Consider the following 20482-nt stretch of genomic DNA (forward strand, 5'->3'; position numbering starts at 1 on the left):
GTCTCCAGCAGGCGTGGGGCCGTGGCTTAAGCTGGAGAAAAACCACGGCCCTGCACCTGCCTGGGACAGAGATCTCCGGGGCTGCGGGCGCCAGTGTTCTCTGTCCCCAGCAGGCGTGGGGCCCGTCTAGTGCCCAGCATGGGAGAGAAGCTGGGGACCCGCGCCTGCTGGGGACAGAGAACTCCAGGGCTGCAGGCACGGGGCGCTGGTGTTCTCTGTCCCCGGCAAGCGCCGGACTACAGCTTCGAAGCCGGAGAGAAGCCGCGGCCCCGCCCCTGCCAGGGACAAAGAACTCCGGGGCTGCAGGCTTCATTCTATGTTAAAGTAAGAATAATAAACGTTGAACTGCTGGTCCAAATATATTTTACTTTTTTTAAAATGAATAAGATGAAAACTATTTATGATATTTATTTTGTAAAAACTCCTTAATTTTTCTTACAGGTAGATAAAAAAGAGGAAATTCACATGGTAAGATGAAAGAGTAATTGCCGAATAATTTAATTAATACTTTTTACATGTAAAATTACCCTTTTTATCTTATGGATTCATATATTATGTAATATTAAATATGATGTTTTTCATATTATTTAATGTACAGATACAAAATAAGTCTTGAAAAATTGTTGGTGCCTGCCACACTCTTCTGAAAACATGAATGTGCTACTGGCCACAAAAAAGTTGGGGACCACTGCTCTAGAGCAGTGGTTTTCAACCTTTTCTCATTTGTGGGCCCCTAAACAATTTTGAATGGAGGTGCGGACCCCTTTGGAAATCTTAGGCATAGTCTGCAGCCTCTGGGGGTCTGCAGACCACAAGTTGAAAACCACTGTTGCAGAGACTTCATGCTTTAGAGCACAGATTTGACGTTTGGCAGTAGGATTGCTGTGGTGCATGGACACTGCTGAAGGTCTGAATTCTCACCCCTGCCTCCAGCTGAATGTTCAGCCTCCAGTATTTTCAAAAAGCAGCTGCAACAGTAGTTGATGGTATCAGCTGCTATTGTGCCCACAAGCTGCTATATGCCAATAGCCCTCTACTCTTCTGGAAACCAAGCACCAACCAGGAAACTGTCGTCTATGTGACCACTATTCATTGGAAGACCTAAAACAGACCCAAGAAACATACAAAAGGCATCAGAAATAGAAAGGATGGGCTGGGCTTTACCTGTCCTTTAAATCAGCTTCTGTACCCAATGACTGGAAGATAACTAATGTAATGCCAATATTTAAAAAAGGCTCTAGAGGTGATCTCGGCAATTGCAGACCAGTAAGTCTAATGTCAGTACCAGGAAAATTAATTGAAACAATAGTAAAGAATAAAATTGTCAGACACATAGAAAAACATAAACTCTTGGGCAAAAGTCAACATGGTTTCTGTAAAGGGCAATCGTGTCTTACTAATCTATTGGAGTTCTTTGAAGAGGTCAAGAAACATGTGGACAAGGGGGATCCAGTGGACATAGTGTACTTAGATTTCCAGAAAGCCTTTGACAAGGTCCCTCACCAAAGGTTCTTATGTAAATTAAATTGTCATGGGATAAGAGGGAAGGTCCTTTCATAGATTGAGAACTGGTTAAAAGACAGGGAACAAAGGGTAGGAATAAATGGTAAATTCTCAGAATGGAGAGGGGTAACTAGTGTTGTTCCCCAAGGGTCAGTCCTAGGACTAATCCTATTCAACTTATTCATAAATGATCTGGAGAAAGGGGTAAACGGTGAGGTGGGAAAGTTTGCAGATGATACTAAACTGCGCAAGATAGTTAAGATCAAAGCAGACTGTGAAGAATGTGATAGACCCAGGCCAGTTGGGAACAGCAGAGTAGTTTTTTTTTGTTTGTTTTTTAAACTAATGAAATAACAGGAACGGGAGTGAGGTCACAGGGCTAAACGAAGGGAAACTGACGGGGACACCGAGCAGAGAACCCCGGACAGCGCCCACTGCTCCTCGGAGGCATCAAGGGAGCCAGCGGACACCGCCCAGGGCAGGGGCAGCTCTAGGTATTTTGCTGCCCCAAGCACGGCAGGCAGGTTGCCTTCGGTGGCTTGCCTGCGGGAGGTCCCCGGTCCCACAGATTCAGCGGCACGCCTGTGGGAGGTCCGCCGAAGCCGCGGGACCAGCGGACCCTCTGCAGGCATGCCGCCAAAGGCAACCTGCCTGCTGCCCTCGTGGCGACCTGCAGAGCGCCCCCCCGTGGCTTACTGCCCCAGGCACGCACTTGGCGTGCTGGTGCCTGGAGCCGCCCCTGGCCCAGAGGAACTCTGCCCGGATGCGTGAACGGACGGAGGAGCGGAAATAGGCCCCACTGTTGCAGGAAATCCCGTCAGCCAACCTCCTCTCTCTAGTTGTGTAGATGGCCATTTTGGCCAGCTAGGTTGACAAGGAGGTTCCCACGACTTTGTGGGGCCATGGACGGGGAGTGCATAGATGAACAGGTGAGGGGAAAAGTGCAACCGAAAACATAATAATATATCCAAGAGGAGCCGGAATAGGGGCTGCAACCTGGCACACTCTAGATAAATGTGTGCTATGGTCTCTCTCACGCCGCAGAAGGGGCAGGTGTCCAGGACGGGTGTAAACTGAGCCAAGTACATGCCCATCCTCACGGCCCCATGAAGGAGCTGCCAGCTGATAGCCCCAGCGGGCCTTGGAACCAGGGTGGAGTATAGGCTGGCCCACCAGGGCTACTCACCCTCGAGAGGTGGCAGGAGGTCTCGCCAATTTGTGTCGGGGCGGGACACGAGGGTGAGGAAGTGAAGGGTGTGCAGCACAAGCGTGTAGAGATGTTTCCTTGGCACAATCTGGAACCAAACTGGCTGCAAATCATGCAGCTGGCTCACGGAGAAAGGGCGGGGGGGACTGGTTGGGTCCACAGGGCAGGGGTCCGATGAAAATGTCCGGAGGGCCAGAGGTGGCGGGTGGGCGGGGTGTGCCCTCTCACAGGACTCGGTCAAGGTAGTCCCAAGCAGCGGGCAGCAAAGCGGCCTTCACCTCCTGAAGTACGCGCTGGGGAGTATGAGGTCAGGGGATCCAGCCAGTCTCCCCAGTTGTAGTCTGGGAGGTCTCTGACTCTGGTGACTTCTGCCAGGACCAACCTCTGGCACACCACAGGGGACTCCGCCACCTGCACACAGAGCTGGGAGTTGTGTAGCAGGGGCTCCGCGAGGAGATCAGCCCCCACGGTGGCTGCCACGGACCTGGTTATTGAAAACAGCTTCCAGGTCCGGAGGAGGTCTTGGTAGAAGACCGGCAGCCCAGAGAGGTCTTGCGGAAGACCTCTTGGATGGAGATAAAGGAGCTGTTGATCGTATCGGAGCCCTTAGAAGTGGCACAGGAAGGTGTGCGCCAGTACGCTCCACACCAGACTACCTGCACCATACAGGAGCCTCTGCAGGGCCTGGAGGCAGAAGACATGGACATGGAAGTCCTGCCCTCCTTCTTCCAGGGGCAGGTGGAGGACCCCTGCAGAGACCCAGTGCACTCCTGGCCAAAAGAACTCCAGAGCCCATTTCCGGAGGTTGGCCAGGAAATCCGGGGCCGGGACCAGGGTGTTGAGCCAGTACCAGAGCATGGACAGTACTAGTTGATTGAGCACTAGTGCCCTCCCCTGCACAAGCTCGGCTCGATCCCTGTGCGGTCCTGCTCCTCAAGGTTGCAGTTGAAGTCTCCACCCAGGACCAGGCACTCGCGACGATCCAAAGTAACAAGAAAGGCGGAGGCCTGCCGAAAAAAGCATGTGTTGTGTATTTGGTTGTCATGGTTTTTGTTGCTATGGCAACTGAGTTAGATTATTATGGGTTAGCTCAGCCGGGTTCAACCAGCTGAGTGAGCTCTCTGTATATCTGTAAATAAAATGGAGGTTTTGGTTAGCTGCCTGCTCTCTGGCCTCAAGTGATTGCTTCCTACACCGGCTGCCCCAAGGATATAACACTGGCGACGAGGATGGGATTCGGTGCTGCTCCAGTAACAGAAGGAAGTAGAAGTTAAGGTAAAGAACAAACAAACAAAAAAAGCTGCTTGTTTGCACTGACTGTGAAAGTGAAACTAAAAATCATGGCTACTCTGACCAGGCCCCTGGAGCCTTTTGATGAGAATACAGAGCAGTGGCATGTGTATACTGAGCGTTTTGAGCTTTTTGGTATTGCAAATGACATTACAGAAGCGAAGAAGGTGCCAATATTCTTAACTGTTGTAGGGGCTAAAACCTACTCTCTGCTACGCAGCTTACTACACCCTGTTAAGCCTGAGACTAAATCTTACAGTGACATTGTGGAAATCCTGGGGTCTCATTTCTCCCCAAAACCACTGGTAATTGCTGAAAGATATAGGTTCCACAAAAGAGACCAAAAGGAAGATGAAACAGTTGTACAATTTGTAGCCATTTTAAAAAAGCTAGCAGAACACTGTGAATTTAAAGAGATGTTAAATGATGCCCTGCGTGACAGGTTAGTGTGTGGCCTCTGCAGTGAAGCTATACGGAAGCGCCTACTGACAGAGGCTCAGCTTACATTACAGAAGGCTGTTGATATTGCTGTCTCCATGGAACTGGCTACAAGGGAGGCACAATACATCGGTGCATCCCCTAGGGTGCAAAAAGTGTCACAAGAACTGACCCACAAAACGGTGCAGAGTCAAGAATGTTACCGCTGTGGTAAGCTGGGTCACCAGGCATCAGAATGCTGGTGTAAGGACCTGGTGTGTCGACACTGTGGCAAAAAGGGACACATTGAGTATGCCTGTAAACAAAAGAAAAAGAGGCCTGTGGTCTGGCTGACAAAAAGAGGAACCTTGCATACCCTAGAGCAGACACAGGATGATCAAGGTGACACCTCCTCACAAGAGGAAGTGCCACTGCATGTTTTGTCTTTGGCAGCGGGCTCACATGAATACTGGGTAACCCCTTTATTGGAGGGCAAACCTATACGCATGGAACTAGACACCGGTGCAGCTGTCTCGCTGGTTCCTGAGACTGTGTATAAGGAAAAGCTACAGCATCTTCCGCTTAAGGCAACAAAAACTGTTCTGAAGACGTATACAGGTGAAGCTGTGCCCATGTTGGGCACTATTGATGTTAAGGTGGAGCTCAATGGACAGGCGGCTAAATTGCCACTGTTTGTGGTGAGAGGTGACTACCCAGCCTTAATGGGTAGGTCTTGGCTTGGGAAGATTCAACTGAACTGGGCAGAAGTGCACCGGATGACTAAAGAAGAAACCAGTCTAACCCCTATTCTAAGGAAACATGCTGCTGTTTTTGGAGATGATTTGGGAAGTATGAAGGGAATCACTGTGACATTGAACATTAAACCTGACAGTCCACCAAAATATCTGAAAGCCCGAACTGTGCCATATGCCATCAGGCCAAAAGTTGAAGCAGACCTGGAGCGCCTGGTCACCAATGGAGTCCTAATACCAGTTACCCATAGCTCATGGGCCACTCCTATCGTTCCAATCGTGAAGAAAGATGGCTCTCTCCGGATTTGCGGTGATTTTAAAGTCACTGTCAACCCAGTGTTGTGTGCAGAGCAATACCCGCTTCCCCGCATCGATGACCTCTTCGCAGGCCTGGCTGGGGGACAAAAGTTCAGTAAGATTGATCACGAGTCACCTGTTTCTGACTGTTCTCCTCCATTACTGCCGGCGGCTGAGATACCCCTTTGCCCAGCACGAGCTGATACCACCTCCTCACCTGTTCGTGCTGCGGACCCTGAGCCCCTAGTGCTTTCGGGTGCAATAACACCAGAAGTTCGCCGTAATCCACCTAGAGACAGAAGGCCTCCTCATCGGCTGGATCTTTAGCTAGGGCGAACCCACGGTTATGGGGCAAAATAATCCCCAGGGTTTAGCCGGGAATGGAGGCAGTCTACCCTCCTTCTCTAGTCTAGTGTGTGTTTTATTTAGGGGATGTTCTTATTAGGGGGGGAGGAATATGTTGTGTATTTGGTTGTCATGGTTTTTGTTGCTATGGCAACTGAGTTAGATTATTATGGGTTAGCTCAGCCGGGTTCAACCAGCTGAGTGAGCTCTCTGTATATCTGTAAATAAAATGGAGGTTTTGGTTAGCTGCCTGCTCTCTGGCCTCAAGTGATTGCTTCCTACACCGGCTGCCCCAAGGATATAACAGCATGCTTTCACCGGGCCGGATGCTGGGGCATAGACATTGACAAGATTCAACGTTAGCCCCTCCATCTGAACCTGGAGGAGCAGCAGGCGACCCGGCACGACCTCGGTAAACCCCAGCACCTTGGGCTATAGGTGCGGGGAGAACAGGGTCGCCACCCCGCCCTGACGGGCTGAAAGGTGGCTAAAGTAGACCCCGTCCCCCCACTCCAGCCGCCAGCTCGCTTCAGCGGCTGGGTCCATGTGGGTTTCCTGCAGGAAAATAACCAAGTACCCCGCCTTCCAAAGGAAGGAGACCTGACCTACAGCTGTGGGTGTTCAAAGTGGCAAAGATGGACGGCGACATAAAGAGGGCTGGGGATGATCCTCGCGGTCTGGGGTGCTAGCGGCGCCCATTGGACCCCGCAGCAAACTGTGACCAACCCCGAAAGCCAGCAGGGCATCACAGAAGCCGCAGGTCCGCTGGTAAGCCGCAGCATCCCGCTTCCCGGTCCCTTTGCCCTTCCCTATAATGGCCCTCAGGGTCTGGAGAACAAGATGGAAATCGCCCCAGCGCTGAAGAGCGAGATGCACTCTGTTCGTGGAGCCACGAGTGTCCTCCAAGAAAGAGCGCATCTCGCTCCTCTGCGTGACGGGGACCGGGGTCACGGACCCCGGGGCGTCTCCTGATTGGACCACCCTGCCAGCCCCATGGCCTATAGAGACGGGCATGCAGGGATCAAAGCCCCGCTGCGGCGCCCATCCGTCCGGCACCGCGCCACCTGACGCAACACTTGGCCCTAAGGACAATGGCGAAGGGAGAACTGCAGCCCCAGATGGGCCGGAAGAAGGAAAAACAAAAACCGCCTCCCAGGGGCCTGTATAAAAAGAAAAGGAGGCAACCTTGGGGGAGGCAGCAACAAAAGGAGGGAGGGAAGAGAGGTTAAGGACAGGAACAAGGGCTGGAACAGGGACAGGACACAGATCCAGGATGGGAGCAGGGTCGGGGCAGGGAACAGGGACAAAATCTAGGGCCCGAGTGGCAGAGCCACCGGAGCACGGTGTCTCTTGACCCAAGATGGCAATTAAAGGGACAGCAAGGGAGTGAGGTGCCTCCACAGCGCCAGGCTCAGGTGCCCCACTAAACGAGGCACTCACAATTATAGCGCTGAGGGGAGGCGGAAACTGCGGTCCCATCTCATGGGGCAGGGCACCCACGGGCTCAGAGCCTGGCTGCTCAGTGTCGGCTGCCGCCACAATGGGCACAGCGGCGTCAGATTACCATTCGCGGCCAGGCAGGTGGTCAGGGCCTGGGGCATTGCAGAGGCCAAAACAGGGGCAACCACCTGAGATGCAGGGAAGGGGAGAAGTGGGGGCACCAGATAGAAATCACCCGTACCAAGGCCCTCCAACGGGGGGCCTCCACTCCCTCAGTGGTTGGGGTCAAGCCCAGGGCCTCGATCTCAGCAAAAATAGAAGCAAAGTCCCTGCTCACTGCTACAGATTCCCCCTCGACAGCAGCCAGGGCAGTAGCCATTGCGACGCCTGCAGGCAGGGGCAGCTCCAGGCACCAACACACCAAGCACGTGCCTGGGGTGGCAAGCCACGGGGGACGCTCTGCTGGTCGCCACAAGGGCGGCAGGCAGGTTGCCTTCGGCGGCTTGCCTGCAGAGGGTCTGCTGGTCCCGTGGCTTCGGCGGACCTCCCGCAGGCGTGCCAGTGAATCCGCGGGACCGGGGACCTCCCGCAGGCAAGCCGCCGAAGGCAGCCTGCCTGTCGTGCTTGGGGCGGTAAAATACCTAGAGCCACCCCTGCTTTCAACTATCTGAAAGGGGGTTCCAAAGGGGATGGATGTAGGCTGTTCTCAGTGGTACCAGATGACAGAACAAGAAGTAACGTGGGGCATGTGGCTGCAGGGAGATGAGGGGGACAGGGGCAGTGGATGTGGAAGAACATGGCAGGGAGGGAGCAAAGGGGGACAGGGGTAGTGGATGTGGGCCATGTGGCTGTGGAGGAAGGTGGCAGTGGGGAGCTGAGGGAGGTGGGGAGGTGGATGTGGGGCATGTAGCTCTGGAGGAAGGTGATGGTGGGCAATGGGGGCTGAGGAGGGTGAGGCGGTGGATGTGGGGAACATAGTGGTGAGGGACTGAGGTGGGCGGGGAGGTGGCTGTGGGGCATGTGGTGGTAGGGAGCTGAGGGAGGCTGTAGAGGAAGATGGCGGTGAGGAGCTGATGGAGGCGGGGAGGTGGATTTGGGGGTGAGGGACCGAGGCGGGCAGGGAGTTGGCTGTGAGGCCCATGCAGGGGCGGCTCTAGGCACCAGCAAAACAAGCTGGTGCCTAGGGCGGCAAAATGTAGGGGGCGTCCCCTGCCGCTGGGGAGGGCGGGAGGCTGGGGCGGTGGACCTGCCGCAGTCATGCCTGCGGCAGGTCCACTCGTCCCGGGCTCCGGTTGAGCTGCCGCAGTCATGCCTGCGGGAGCTTAACCGGAGCCGCGGGAAGAGGGGACCCGCCGCAGGACCGGGGAAGGGCGGCGCAGCGCACCGCGCTGCTTGGGGCAGCCTGATTTCTAGAGCCGCCCCTGGGCCCATGGCTGTGGAGGAAGGTGGTGGTGAGGAGCTGAGGGAGGCGAGGTGGTGGATGTGGCAGTGAGGGACTGAGGCGGGCGGTGAGGGACTGAGGCGGGCAGTGAGGTGGCTGTGGGGCATGTGCAGGGGCGGCTCTAGCTTTTTTGCCACCCCAAGTACAGCAGGCAGGCTGCCTTTGGCAGCACGCCTGCGGGAGGTCTGCCAGTCCCGCGGATTTGGTGCCATGCCTGTGGGAGGCATGCCTGTGGGAGGTCTGCCGGTCCCGTGGCTTCAGCGTACCCACCGCCGAATTGCTGATGAATCCGCGGGACTGGCAGACCTCCCACAGGCACACCGTCGAAGGCTGCCTGACTGCTGCCCTCGCAGGGACCAGCAGGGTGCCCCCCGCGGCTTGCTGCCCCAGGCACTCACTTGGAGCACCTCAGTCCCTCACTCTGGGCACATGGCTGTGCTGGAAGGTGGCAGGGAGGAACTGAAGGAGGCGAGGTGGTGGACGTGGCGGTGAGGGACTGAGGCGGGCGGGGAGGTGGCTGTGGGGCACGTGGCTGAGAGGGGAAGGTGGCGGTGGGGACTTGCCTGCACCGTGGTACTGGTGTGTCTGGGTGTTACCATGGATGGAGCAGAGCAGTCACATGCCTGAGCCTCTGCTCCGAGCCCCAGCCCCCAAGAAGCGGTGGGGAGCGATACTATGTAGTTTGGGTTGGTGAAATGCGGAGTGTATATTTGTGGCCATGCGCCACGTTACTCTGGATGCGGAGTCAGACTCCACACCTCCCTCAGAGTCGCTGATAGTCTAAAGCTGGGCGCAGGCGCACTATTTTTCTAACCGCGAGCGGCGGAACGAAGAGAACCGTTGTTTTAAGTGCATGCGTACTACGACTGTGAAGCGCCATATCCACCGGAGCAGGCGCAGTGTCTCCTGCCTGGACTGGGGCGCGGGATACGCCGCGCATGCGCTCCATCGTTGTGTCTGTTGTAAGTCGCAGTCCGGCCAGCCGCGCGCTGCGTTCTGGGAGTGATTGAGGAAGTAAAATGGCGGATTTAGCGAACGAAGGTAGGGGGGATGTGGTCGGGATTGCAGTTGTGCGGAGGAAGGGTCTGGGCCGGGTGGGTCGTGGACTGGAGCCGGCGTGGTATAGTCTTGGGGGGAGCTTGATGGGTCCTGTCGAAGAGTTTCTCCTCCCTGCTACTTCCCCGGGTCCCGGCTACCTCGGAGGGAGCCACTGGACAAAGGGAGCGGCTGGGCCTAAGTGGGGCCGGCTATTTCCCTGCTCTCCCGTTCACGGGGGAGCTAGCGGACACCCGGCCAGGCGCAGGCACCTGGGCCCGGGCATGTCGGGGATCGGCTCTTGAGGAGTCGAGAGCCTGGGAGTTGCGGAACTCGGGGGTTGGGAGTCAGCGTGGGCACAGGCCTATTGATGTAGGGTAGCGGTTCTCAAACTTTTGTACTGGTGACCCCTTTCACATGTCAAGTGTCTGATTGTGACTGCCTTTAAATATATTAAAAAGTGATTTAATTTATGACACCCATTATAAATGATGGAGCTGATAGTTTGTGACCCCCCCATATAATAACCTTGTGATCCCCCCAAGGGATTCCCAACCCCCAGTTTGAGAACCATTCGTGTAGGGTGTGTGGGCCAGGTGCTGTCTCCTGAGTTCTTGTCTGCCAGCCTACTGGTACGGAAGTCTCCTTGAGGTGAGTGTTATTTATTACTGCCCCAGGAGAAAAGCTTTTCCTTTTTAATTTAATTTAATTAGCTGCTAACCACCCCCCACCCCCCGATGTGGGATGATAACTACATCCCTTTGTAAAGAGTCTAGCTTGCTTGGTAGGTATACACCATGTGTACATTCAGAAAGTGAACAAAACATACACATTATGTTTCCATTACCCGCCCAGCTTAGTTCATGGTGAAAAGTTACATAGCAATGTAAAAGAGACCTGTGAGAGCTGCCACTTGTTAATTATCACTTGAATCAAAAAATGTGAAAAGAAGGAAGCTCAGTCCTCTTCTCACCTGTTTGGGGTTAGGTGCCTCCTGATATTTCACCCCTTTCTAGGTAGTGTTCAGGTACCATGTTCCTATGCCCCTTCCCTGGCCTGTCTATATAGTAGTGCTGTAAAATCCCCATTTCAGCTGTTGTTTTCAGTGCTGTGTCCACACTTAGTGTAGCACTTAAGAAACATGGTTTGTAGGGTTAGGGGAAACTTAGGCATCTTTTGAATAGCCATAAATTTGTGAGGGCAAGGGAATTGGTTTTATCCTTTCTTCCTAAAGGAGTTTTAGGAAAGGATGGGGGCATGCCATCTATAGGTCTTAGGCTTTGTTTACACTGGTACTTTTCTTGCTAAAACTTTTGTCGCTCCGGGGTGTGAAAAAACATCCACCTGAATGAGAGACATTTTAGCAATGAAAAGTGCTGGTGTGGACAGTGCTTCATCTGTGGAAGCACGCTCCCAGTGACAAAGATACTACTCCTTGTTGGAGGTAGTTTTACTTTGATAAAGAGCAGCCACACAGCACACCTTACAGTGACATGGCTGCAGTGGCAGAGCCACACCGTTGTAACATGCGCAGTGTGGACATAGCCTTAATGTATATCTCCAAAATGGAAGATACATAGAAAACTTTAACATAACACAAACTGTGAAGCATTGTGTCAGTGTGCCCTAGGGTAAGCACTAAAATCAAAGTTGGAAACCAAGCAAAAACATACAGATAATAGAGAGAAATTTGTGCTACTGTCTTGCAATGTGCCCTTCAGAGTAATGTAAAAAAAGGTCCAGGCTTCTAGGGATGGGGGTAGACTGTGTGTGTGTGTGTTTGAAGTCACTACTCTTTTGGGCATTTTAGGTAACTGAATACTATACAGATTAAAAATATAGGTTTCAATGGGTTTAATGTTAGTCTTAGTAAAATGAGAGACAAATATAATTAGCTATCTTCAAGGTAACATTACTGTAAATAAATAGTGTAAGATACTTAATGTGGTTTGTTAAATAACCTTGATATGTGACATATCCTGCGCCATATAGGACTCTCATCTAAATCTTTTCCATTTAGGATTAGGATTTACATTTGAACCCAATTTCTATGTCCTCATTCCAAGTTGCCTTTCTGCAGCCTTGACTCACTCCTCAAATCCTTCCTTGCTTTTACCTCTGCTTCTGTCTATACACAGGATTTTGCTGATTTCGTCTGAGAGAAAACTGACAAAATGTGATGTGACCTGCCCCTGTTCTGTTGTCACAGACAGAAGTTTCTTGTCCTTCTCTAACCCCTCCAGTTGCCCCAGTGACCATGCCCCATCCCATCTCACTTATGCCCACTCTTGTTTCCTCCCATACTCTTTTCCTTCAGCTTTTACTCTATTTTCTTTCCCTCACAATACAAGCATGATCTAGGCTGTTTTTTAAACATCCGTTTCCCTCTGACCCCCACCCCCAAAATCCATTTGCTTCTCCAACTACCATACCTTCTTCTTAGAAGATCATTGAATGAGCTGTTTGGAGTTCCTGACCTCCAGATCCATCCAGTGCAGAAGTCAAACCAGATGATCATAGTGTCACTTCTGGCCTTAGACTCTGTGAATCCTAGGTCCTCCCCAATCTGGCTTCTGCACTCCATTGGAACCACTCTCGCCAAAGTCTTTGTCCTCTTCCTAGTCAAAGCTCAAAATCCTCCTTCTCAGTCTGTTAGCTGCTTTCAATACAGACCACGCTCTTCCTGAAATCTTGACATCCCTAAACTTTTATAATCTCGGGCCTCTCGTGATTCTTCTCCTACTTCTCTAATAGCTTCTTCAGCATGAACTTTGGAGAATCCTCATCTGCCTACTGGCTTTCAGTGGGCAGTTTAAAGGGCTTTGTCCTTGGTCCCTTCTCTTCTACCTTTACACTTATCTCTGGGTCATCTCATCCTCAAACACAAATTCAACTACTGTCTCTTTGTTGATGACTTGCAGATCTACCTCTCTACTCCAGATCTCTCTCTGTTCAAAGGTCTGTCTCTCTAACATCTTTTTGTGGATGTCTAGTTATCAACTCAAGCTTAACCTGACTTTAACAGAGCTCTTAGTCTCCTCCCCCCCCGCTACTTTTCTTGATCGTTGGACACCACCACCATCCTACTGTCACTCAGGCCCATGAGCTTGGTGTCATCTTTAACTTGGATGTCTGTCTAGGTCCTCACATCCAGGCTATATCTACATTTTGTAGGTTCTTTCTGCATAATCGCTCTAAGATAAGGCCTTTCCTATCCATCTGCATGGCTACAGGTCTCATCTTGATTACTGTGTCCTCTTCTCTGGCTTTGACAAATGCAACCTTGTACTGCTCACATCCATTCAGAATGCTGCTGCAAAAGTCATTTTATTATCCTTTCATGCTCTCCTTGTATCCCTCCATTGGCTCTCTTCTCTGTTGCATCAAACAGAACTTACCTTTACTTTAAAGGCCTTTTATGGCCTAGGCATGATTAGGCATGATGCCAGCCTCCATCACCCACTCATTAAATGTTCAAACAAGCACCTTTGGCCACCTTCCATATTTTCCCTCATGCTTGGAGGAACTCCCTGTAAAATCCTCAAAGCTCTGTCATTAACCTCACTCAAAACTCTCCTTTCAGTGTACAAAAAACTTGACAACTTTTAGGCTGCTAGCAGGCTGTGGCAACTGACCAATTTTGCCTTGTGGTTTCTTTGTACTCCACTGTCTCTGTCCATCGTTTCCTGTTTTATACATATGTTGTAAGCTCTTTGGTGCAGGGACTTCTTCGTGTTCTATATTTATACAGTGTCTAGCACAATGGGGTCTTCTTCCATGGCTACTGCTTCTAGGTACTACAATGTCTCTTTTCTGAGATGACTGGGTTAGTGCTCCCTGATACTTGTTTTGATGAATTCTCCTCTAACAAACTTTCAAAATTGATTTATATGAATATGCTTGTGACAGGAAGTTGTGTAGCTTTCCATGGTACTTATAGCTATGCCCCTTTGTTTTCAGCTTAAACCGATTTTTACCAGAAAATCCTGTTTTACGAAAAGTATTCATTTTCCCCCCCTATTTTCACCCTACTTTTGTATCATTCAAATATATATAAAAATAACTTGTTTTATTAGGAAAATACAATACATTGCATGAGATATGTATTAAGACAATACATTAGTCTGTGCGTATATGCAAAGCTTTCTGAAGTAAGACTATGTATTAGTTTAGAACAGTGGTCTCCAACCTTTTTACGCACAAGATCGCTTTTTGAATTACAGATCAACCAAGGATCCCCTTCCCTGAGGCCCTGTCCTGCTCACTCCTTTTCCCCCCTCTCTCCATCACTTGCTCTCCCCTGCCTTCACCTGGCTGGGGGAGGGGGCTGGGGTGCAGGAGTGAGGGGTGCTAGCTCTGGGAAGGAGTTTGTGTGCAGGGGTCATATGGTCACACTGCACCTAATCTCATAGAATCCATTGGACATTTCATGAGTTTTACTTTGTATTACTGTCATTTGTGGTTTATAGATCCAAAATCCTCCAGGGATTGTCACAAATGAGTGTAACATTTTCAACTGTGGGATGTGCATTGGCTGAGCCTGCGGCAGAGGGTTAGGGTGCAGGGTCTGGCTGGGAGGCGCTTACCACAGGTGACTCCTGTCAGCGATGCAGTGGGGCTTGGGCAGGCTGTTTGCCTGCCCTGGCCCCATGCCGCTCCCGGAAGTGGCTGGCTGGCACTCTCTGCAGCAGGGCTGCGAGTTCAATCCTTGAGGAGGCCACTTAGGGATCTGGGGCAAAAATTGGTCCTGCTAGTGAAGGCAGGGGGCTGGACTTGATGACCTTTCAAGGTCCCTTCCAGTTCTAGGAGATTGGTATATCTCCAATTATTACCTTTTAGGTCTCTGTGCGCTGCCTCTGCCCGCAAGCGCCACCCCTGCAGCTCCCATTGGTGAGTTCCCAGCCAATGGGAGCTGCAGGGACAGTGCTGGGGGCAGGGACGGTGCATGGCATCACCTCCCCCAGGGGCCGCAGAGACGTGCCAGCAGCCAGCCACTGGACTTTTAGTGGCCCAGAGATCTAAATCAACTGGCAGAGGTTCCAGGATCGACTGATTGATGATCACTGGTCTCGAAGATGCACACAATAAACAAACAGAGACCACAAAAGCTCTGAAGTGCATGCACATCTGAACATACTGATGAATCTCATGCCTACCATGTACACATTTCAAGCTGTTAGCAGATAACGGTTTAAAGATCTGACGCACTAAACTGGGAAGAAAATGAAAATATCAGAATACGTTTCAGAACACAAGGAAGTATTCAAAAAGTTTAAAAAAAATCATACTGGAGAAAAGGATGAAGTTGAGTGTATATACTGTAAATGGTATGGCCCAATTATTAAATGTAAATATTTATAGGCTAATAGTTCTAAGTCTACAGTAGTAAACTGTTTGTTCAAATGAAAAGTTTCTTTTGGGGATTAGAGATGTATAATTTTCTTAAACTCAGAGGTGGCATTGTGTTCTGAGTTCTGTTTTAGTTCTGCAGCAAACCATACTCAATTCCAGTCATCAAAGCATTAATCTACTGAATATTCCCCCCCATCCTTCTAGCCACCAAAATAAACCTGGTATTTACCTAGAACAGTTAATAGGTGAAAAATCAGTGGAAAAAACTGTTTTTGTTGTTATAAACACCGATAAATTACTGGGGGAAAATAAATAAAATACCCCAAAAGAAAGCCCCTATTTAAATCTATTAGTACTTCACATGTTTAAGCTATAAAGAGTAATTACTACTAGTATATTACCATTGTTCCTGAAAACGCTCCAGGAATCTCTCTTTAAAGGACAGAAAATATCTTACACTCAGGACCTTAGAAGTTCTTTGATTAGTTTCATGCTCTTCTCCATAATCAGAGCTGACTTCTTAGAATAAGTGGCTGCACCTTAGCTGAGTCTGGATTGTTGCCTGGGTATTTACATCTTCAGCACTGGATGTCTGCACCATTTCCATTCTCCAGCTATCTTCTCAAATTCATGAATTTGACCTGAGCATGGATATTGGAGAACTTGATTGTCATGCACATACACCTCTACACCAATATCATGTGACCCGATATAACACGAATTCGGACATAACGTGGTAAAGCAGCACTCCGGGGGGGGCGGGGCTCCACGCTCCAGCGGATCAAAGCAAGTTCGATATGGTGGGATAACTCACATGATTGGAGTACTGTCATGGATGGATATAAACTGTTCAGGAAGGACAGGCAGGGCAGAAAAGGTGGGGGAGTTGCGTTGTACATAAGAGAGCAGTATGACTGCTCAGAGCTCCTTTATGAAACTGCAGAAAAACCTGAGTGTCTCTGGATTAAATTTAGAAGTATGAACAACAAGGGTAATGTTGTGGTGGGAGTCTGCTACAGACCACCGGACCAGGGGGATGAGGTGGATGAGGCTTTCTTCCAGCAACTAACAGATGTTGCTAGATCACAGGCCCTGGTTCTCATGGGTGACTTTAATCACCCCGATATCTGCTGGGAGAGCAATACAGCAGTACACAGACAATCTAGGAAGTTTCTGGAAAGTGTAGAGGACAATTTCCTGGTGCAAGTACTGGAGGAACCAACTAGGGGAAAAGCTCTTCTTGACCTGCTGCTCACAAACAGGGAAGAAATAGTAGAGGAAGCAATAGTGGATGGGAACCTGGGAGGCAGTGACCATGAGATGGTCGAGTTCAGGATCCTGACACAAGGAAAAAGGGAAAGCAGTAGAACAGAGACCCTGGACTTCAGAAAAGCAGACTTCGACTCCCTCAGGGAACTGATGGGCAAGGTCCCCTGGGAGAATAACATGACGGGGAAAGGAGTCGAGGAAAGCTGGCTGTATTTCAAAGAAACCTTATTGAGGTTGCAGGAACAAACCATCCCGATGTGTAGGAAGAAAAGTAAATATGGCAGGCGACCAGCTTGGCTTAATAGTGAAATCCTTGCTCATCTTAAACACAAAAAAACAGCTTATAAGAAGTGGAAGATTGGACAAATAACCAGGGAGGAGTATAAAAGTATTGTTCAGACATGCAGGTGTGAAATCAGGAAGGCCAAATCACACTTGGAGTTGCAGCTAGCTGGAGATGTTAGGAGTAACAAGAAGGGTTTCTTTAGGTATGTTAGCAACAAGAAGAAAGTCAAGGAAAGTGTGGGCCCCTTGCTGAATGAGGGAGGGAACCTAGTGACAGAGGATGTGGAGAAAGCTAGTGTACTCAATGCTTTTTTTGCCTCTGTCTTCACAGACAAGGTCAGCTCCCAGACAGCTGCACTCTGCAGCACGGTATGGGGAGGAGGTGACCAGCTCTCTGTGGAGAAAGAAGTAGTTCAGGGCTATTTAGGAAAGCTGGATGAGCACAAGTCCATGGGGCCGGATGCGCTGCATCCGAGGGTGCTAAAGGAGTTGGCCGATGAGATTGCAGAGCCATTGGCCGTTATCTTTGAAAAATCATGGCGATTGGGGGAGGTCCCGGATGACTGGAGAAAAGCTAATGTAGTGCCCATCTTTAAAAAAGGGAAGAAGGAAGATCCAGGGAACTACAGGCCAGTCAGTCTCACCTCAGTCCCTGGAAAAATCATGGAACAGGTCCTCAAGGAATCAATCCTGAACCACTTAAAGGAGGGGAAAGTGATCAGGAACAGTCAGCATGGATTCACCAAGGGCAAGTCATGCCTGACTAACCTAATTGCCTTCTATGACGAGATAACCGGCTCTGTGGATGAGGGGAAAGCAGTGGATGTACTATTTCTGGACTTTAGCAAAGCTTTTAATACAGTCTCCCACAGTATTCTTGCCAGCAAGTTAAAGAAGTCTGGGCTGGATGAATGGACGGTAAGGTGGATAGAAAACTGGCTAGATGGTCGGGCTCAACGGGTAGTGATCAATGGTTCCATGTCTAGTTGGCAGCCGGTATCAAGTGGAGTGCCCCAAGGGTCGGTGCTGGGGCTGGTTTTGTTCAATAACTTCATTAATGATCTGGAGGATGGTGTGGACTGCACCCTTAGCAAGTTTGCAGATGACACTAAACTGGGAGGAGTGGTTGATACGCTGGAGGGTAGGGATAGGATACAGAGGGACCTAGACAAATTAGAGGATTGGGCCAAAAGAAATATGATGAGGTTCAACAAGGACAAGTGCAGAGTCCTGCACTTAGGACGGAAGAATCCCATGCACTGCTATAGACTAGGGACCGAATGGCTGGGCAGCAGTTCTGCAGAAAAGGACCTAGGGGTTACGGTGGGCGAAAAGCTGAATATGAGTCAACAGTGTGCCCTTGTTGCCAAGAAGGCTAATGGCATTTTGGGTTGTATAAGTAGGGGCATTTCCAGCAGATCGAGGGATGTGATCATTCCCCTCTACTCAGCACTGGTGAGGCCTCATTTAGAGTACTGTGTCCAGTTTTGGGCCCCACACTACAAGAAGGATGTGGATAAATTGGAGAGAGTCCAGCGGAGGGCAACAAAAATGATTAGGGGGCTGGAGCACATGACTTATGAGGAGAGGCTGAGGGAACTGGGATTGTTTAGTCTGCAGAAGAGAAGAATGAGGGGGGATTTGATAGCTGCTTTCAACTACCTGAAAGGGGGTTCCAAAGAGGATGGATCTAGACTGTTCTCAGTGGTAGAAGATGACAGAACAAGGAGTCAAGTATCAGAGGGGTAGCCGTGTTAGTCTGGTTCTGCAGAAGCAGCAAAGAATCCTGTGGCACCTTATAGACTAACAGACGTTTTGCAGCATGAGCTTTCGTGGGTGAATACCCACTTCTTCGGATGCAAGAATACCCACTTCTTCAGATGCAAGTATTGCATCCGAAGAAGTGGGTATTCACCCACGAAAGCTCATGCTGCAAAACGTCTGTTAGTCTATAAGGTGCCACAGGATTCTTTGCTGCTTCTGCAGAACAAGGAGTAATGGTCTCAAGTTGCAGAGGGGGAGGTTTAGGTTGGATATTAGGAAAAACTTTTTCACTAGTAGGGTGGTGAAGAAGTGGAATGGGTTACCTAGGGAGGTAGTGTAATCTCCTTCCTTAGAGGTTTTTAAGGTCAGGCTTGACAAAGCCCTGGCTGGGATGATTTAGTTGGGCTTGGTCCTGCTTTGAGCAGGGGGTTGGACTAGATGACCTCCTGAGGTCCCTTCCAACCCTGAGATTCTATGATTCTATAACGCGGTAAGATTGTTTGGCTCCCGAGGACAGTGTTATATTGGGGTAGAGCTGTATAATCACTGCACTTGGCAGGTAGTGCACTTGGCAGTCAAAAACTACAGATTATGATTGTAGGCAAAGAGCAGAAGTTTTTTGGTCTCTGAATAAATTAAAAAATAGACCCAACAAAAATCGGTAACACTAGCTTTCAAAACCGTGATTTTGGTTTTGTGCCAAATTTGTGATAGTGATTTTATTTCTGCTGTGACTTTAAGGTAGGTCAAACTGTACATTTAAAGTTGCAATCTGACTTTTTTTTAATTTTTTTTTTTGTGGAAAGAGGAACTAAATCATTTGGAATCTAAATGTGTATCTGTTGAAACAAACCACCCTCCAAATGCTCAATTGTTCTCTTACTGAGATACTCAAGACTGCTAGCATTTGTAGTCCCTACAAACAACAACATTTTGTTCTTCTTATGCTGGCTTTGCACCAGGTAGTTTTCAAATATGAAGTCAGATACTGAATTAGGGCTGTCAGGCGATTAAAGAAATTAATTATGATTAATCGTATGATTAAAATAATCTAGTTTAATAGCACAATTGCGCTGTTAAAACAATAATAGAATACCATTAATTTTTAATATTTTGGATGCTTTCTACATTTTCAAATATATTGATTTCAATTACAACAAGTGCTCACTTTATATTTACTTTTGATTACAAATATTTGTATCGTAAAAACCGAAAGAAATAGTATTTTTCAATTCACCTAATACAAGTACTGTAGTGCATTCTCTTTGTCATGGAAGCTGAACTTACAAATGTAGAACTGCGTACAAAAAATAACTGCACTCAAAACCAAAACAAAACCAGAAGTCCAATCAGTCCTACTTCTTGTTCAGCCAATCGCTGTAAAACTGTTTACATTTACAGGAGATAAAGCTTCCTGCTTGTTTACATTTTCACCTGACAGTGAGAACAGGTGCTCGCATGGCACTGTTGTAGCTGGCGTTGCAAGATATTTACGTGCCAGATGCACTAAAGATTCATGAATCCCTTTATGCTTCAATCACCATTCCAGAGGACATGCATCCATGCTAATGATGGGTTCTGCTCGATAACTATCCAAAGCAGTGCGGACTGATGCATGTTCATTTTCATCATTTGAGTCAGATGCCACCAGTAAAAGGTTGATTTTCTTTTTTGGTGATTTGGGTTCTGTAGTTTCTGCATCAGTGTTGCTCTTTTAAGACTTCTGAAAGCTTGTACCACACCTCATCACTCTCAGATTTTGGACAGCACGTCAGATTCTTAAACCTTGGGTTGAGTGCTGTAGCTATCTTTAGAAAGCTCATATAGACACCTTTGTGTTTTGTCAAATCTGCAGTGAAAGTGTTTTTAAAATGAAGAATATGTGCTGGGTTATCATCGGAGACTGCTATGATATGAAATATATGGCAGAATGCAGATAAAACAGCAGGAGATATACAAGTCTCCCTCCAAGAGTTCAGTCACCAATATAATTAATGGATTATTTTTTTAATGAGCGTCATCAGCATGGAAGCATGTCTTCTGGAATGTTGGCCGAAGCATGAAGAGGCATACGAATGTTTAGCA

The 20482-nt window shown here is 49.2% G+C and overlaps 1 protein-coding gene across 3 annotated transcripts in view; it reads left to right on the top strand.

Annotated features, from left to right (window-relative positions):
* Positions 1–9607: 9607 nt before the first annotated feature.
* Positions 9608–20482, top strand: part of RANBP3 (RAN binding protein 3) — a 282525-nt gene continuing 271650 nt past the window's right edge. For all 3 annotated transcript variants that reach the window (XM_044998665.1, XM_044998666.1, XM_044998667.1), the window contains exon 1: positions 9608–9733. In XM_044998665.1, the coding sequence (XP_044854600.1) occupies positions 9712–9733 (22 nt within the window). In that variant the 5' untranslated portion in view covers positions 9608–9711. The remainder of the gene's footprint in view (positions 9734–20482) is intronic.

This window comes from Mauremys mutica, chromosome 24, assembly GCF_020497125.1.
Source record: "Mauremys mutica isolate MM-2020 ecotype Southern chromosome 24, ASM2049712v1, whole genome shotgun sequence".
In the NCBI taxonomy this organism is placed as follows: Eukaryota; Metazoa; Chordata; order Testudines; family Geoemydidae; genus Mauremys; species Mauremys mutica.